At 47.2% G+C, this 3,593-nt stretch overlaps 1 protein-coding gene across 1 annotated transcript; it reads right to left on the reverse strand.

The window, feature by feature from the left end:
- Nucleotides 1-502: 502 nt before the first annotated feature.
- Nucleotides 503-1,274, reverse strand: LOC116629362 (histone H1.5). The gene has a single exon (XM_032399658.1). It carries the CDS (start codon nucleotides 1,208-1,210, stop codon nucleotides 530-532), a length of 681 nt encoding a protein of 226 aa, XP_032255549.1. The 5' UTR covers nucleotides 1,211-1,274; the 3' UTR covers nucleotides 503-529.
- Nucleotides 1,275-3,593: the final 2,319 nt, after the last annotated feature.

A 3,593-nucleotide genomic window follows, 5' to 3' on the forward strand; every position in this document is an offset into this window, starting at 1 on the left:
GTAAGGTCTCGATAGCAACAACTTCAAAACCAAAAGGCTCTTTTCAGAGCCACCCACTATTTCTGGAGAAGAGCTGGGACCGCAGTTTTCTCAATTTCGACGCTAAGAGGTTAAAGCTTCATATTTTACACTTTTAGCTCTCCCAGTCTCTACCTGGACCTAATAATAAGTGATCACCTATTACTCGTTAGCGAGCTTCCCCGTTCAACTCCACTAGCTTGTAGCTTGGTGCGCAGAGAGGATCGGGGGTTGGGCACCAAGTACTTACTATGCAAACCGGAACCAATGGGAGTGCAGCGCGGGCTTTTTCGAAGTACTGCCTTGCGTACAGAAATATACTCAACCGCGAAAAACAGGCCTGCAATTTAACTTAGAACAAGGACATAGAGTATGTATGCTTAAAGTTACCTTCTTAGTTTTTTGCGGATGGCCGGGAAAATTTGCAACAATTGTGTACAGCTGTTTCCAGAAAAATTTGGGTGGCTCTGAAAAGAGCCTTTGGGGTTGTGTTGCCTTTAAGGCCAACTTCCTACTTCTTTTTCGGAGCCGCTTTCTTCGCCTTGGCAGCCTTGGGTTTCGCTGCCTTGGGTTTCGCGGCTTTGGGCTTGGCCGCCTTCGGCTTCACGGCCTTGGGCTTGGCGGGGCTCTTGGCCGCCTTCTTGGGCTTAGCAGCGGCTTTGGCTTTCTTGGGGCTCTTGGCCACCTTTTTGACCCCAGCGGCGGCAGGCTTCTTGGCTTTTTTGGGCGTCTTCTTCACCGCCTTCTTCGCCCCCGCGGCCTTCTTGGGCTTCTTAGGGGTGGCCCCGGAGGGCTTCTTGGCTTTTGCTGCGCCCGCCTTCTTGGCTTTGGGCTTGGCTTCCCCGGAGGCCGCCTTCTTGTTGAGCTTGAAGGAGCCCGAGGCGCCGGTGCCCTTGGTCTGCACCAGGGTGCCCTTGCTCACCAGGCTCTTGAGGCCCAGCTTGATGCGGCTGTTGTTCTTCTCCACGTCGTAGCCGGCGGCCGCGAGCGCCTTCTTGAGCGCGGCCAGGGACACGCCGCTGCGCTCCTTGGAGGCGGCCACGGCCTTGGTGATGAGCTCGGACACCGGGGGCCCGGACGCCTTGCGCTTCGCAGCGCCACCGCCCGCCGCCTTCTTGGCTGCCTTCTTCTTGGCAGGCGACTTCTCCACCGGCGCCGGGGCAGCCGTGTCAGCGGGAGCGGTTTCCGACATGGCCAAGAGCAGAAACTGCTACGAGAAGAGAGGTTGCAAATCTAAAGCGCAAGTCTTGCAATGCAGCCTGAGTCCGGCCAGGGGCTTATATAAGCCGGTGCTGCTCTGTGATTGGTGGAGCGTCCAATCCACTGCCCTCAGGCAGCCGCCCTTCCCGGTTGGACTCGCAAATTGTGTTTGTTAGCTCCCCAAACCTGATTAAATGCTGAAAAGAATTGTACAGAATTTGACGCTTTGAAGTTCTCAAGGAAGACAGCAGGCTCCACGTTCACACACGGGGTTGTGTTTTCATGAATCGTGCGCAACAGATGAAAGATACTTTTAAAAATCTTTTCAGCTTGTCCTAAGAATCCACTGGGTTTAGGGCATCCTGCTAGTTAGTTGAAATTTGCAATAACTTTCTACTAAGTATCAAGTGGACGCTTTTAAACATGCTTTGTCCCTAGGTTCTGCCTTTGATTTTTGCAAGAGGAAAGACACGGTTTCCTGGGTTTGGGCATAAACGTTGTTTCTAACTGTAGCAAGTAACACAGAGGCAGGGCAATAGATTGCCTAGTGCCCCAAATTAACCACATGGATCCTACTTTAAAAACCAGTTCTGCCTCCTAGGAGTGTGCACGTGCCAATGTCGTTAGTGAGTGTCTTTTCAGCTTGGAAAAGTTCAGTAGCCAGAGTGACGTCTACCTGCAGCAAGAGGAAGAGGAAGAGCTTTGGCTTGAGGATCCAATGACCTGGATTCAAATTCAAACTTAAATTTGGTATGTTTTTGCTTGAGATGCTATCTCCCTTTAGTATTAGGCAAATCCATTATAATAAATCGGAAAGATGCTTAGTATGCTCTAAGAAAAACTCAAACCTGCTGAAAGTATTCAAGGGTTTCCAGTAGTCCTCAAAAACACACACTGTTTAGATAACATGGGACTTTGTCAGGTTTCAAGGTGCTCTTCCCAATGCTCCCCAATTCAAACTCCTTATCTCCACCAACATTTAATAAAGCGCACTGTCAGAAACACTATCTTCTGTAATGTGGGCATTATTGTGTGTTTGAGGGAGGAGAGACCTGTACTTAGACCTGTACTTCAGAGAAATAGTTGGCTACTGACTCATGAGAAAAGTAGACTGGGGATTCAGGGACTGCACGTTATAGAGAGTCAGAAGAATTCAGAAGTATATTAGCATCCAAGAGAACTGAGGCAATAATCATGAGGGTGGTTAAGTTTGCTATTTATTTGGGGGAGGGTGGAGTGGGGAATGGATGGGATTTTGTGACTGGCCTGGATGATAAGGGGGGTCTAATGATTAGAATCTCTACTGCAGTCAACACTCACTATGTTATTCCCTGTGAAAAACGGTAGGGAAGTTTAAAGTCGCCAACGTATTTCTCTCCAAAGAGCTCCTGAAGTTTAAACTGTAGCCATCTAAGGCCAAGTCTGGACAGTGTCCTATTTTGTATGGCTCTCAAGCTAAGAGTGGTTTTTATATTTTATTAATTGTGCTATAAAAAATAAAAGAGATCATATTCGGCCTGCAAAGCGTCAAATATTTGCTATTTGGCCATTTTGCTATGCTTTGGACTCCTCCACATAGACTATGGTGTATTGCTATAAGCCTGCCTCTTTCAGAACAATGCAAATCAAGAAAATATCTTAACAAGAAAAATATTTTAATCAAGCATTTCCCACTATTTCAACCACAAAACTTTCAGAAGGTCAGGGCGGAGGGGACCGCCATGCTTAAGGGGCAGGAGAGAGGTGTAATCAAGGACTGACGTTCATTGAGCGTTCGCTAAGTGCCAAGAAGAATACTCTACAGTTTTAATTCATTTGCCACATTTTACAGCTATATAGGCTGAGACCCAGAGAAAGGATGAGTAGCTTGGCAAACGGTTATATGGCTAGTAATTGGCAGCTCTGAGGTTTGAACCTAGACCACCTGGCCTCAGCACTATTATGATGGGGAAATCATTCAAGGCGTGGGGAGAAAACAATCTTTGAAGCTTGTAAGAGGCATCAAGTAGTCCCTACAAAGAGCCACTAAGGATCTCTAAACTAACCTGTAGGAAGAGCTTCTGGCCCCTTGGGTCAGAACTCTTTGCCCTCAATCCCCAGGCATTCCAAAAAGCTTCAGGAGCCAGTAGATTGGATATGAACCTCTCTGAAAGGATATATCTGAAAATAGGGGAAAGAATAGTTTTTCCAGAGAAGAATTGCTAACTCCTGGAGTGAGGAGTTGATCAAAAGAAGCAAAATGGGTCAATGATATTCATACGTGAAATGCATGAAGAGACTTCAAAATCTTAAAATAACTGGACAAAATATGCAGTCAAGGTCGGTTAGGAAACCCAGAGTTCTAAGTGTGGAAACCTGTAACAGATTTAAAATAG

The sequence above is a fragment of the Phoca vitulina genome, unplaced genomic scaffold (assembly GCF_004348235.1).
Source record: "Phoca vitulina isolate PV1807 unplaced genomic scaffold, GSC_HSeal_1.0 scaffold682, whole genome shotgun sequence".
Classification (NCBI taxonomy): Eukaryota; Metazoa; Chordata; class Mammalia; order Carnivora; family Phocidae; genus Phoca; species Phoca vitulina.

Bases quoted from the DNA above. Each gene is read 5' to 3' on its own strand.
- LOC116629362 (XM_032399658.1), bottom strand. From the start codon at position 1,210: ATGTCGGAAACCGCTCCCGCTGACACGGCTGCCCCGGCGCCGGTGGAG.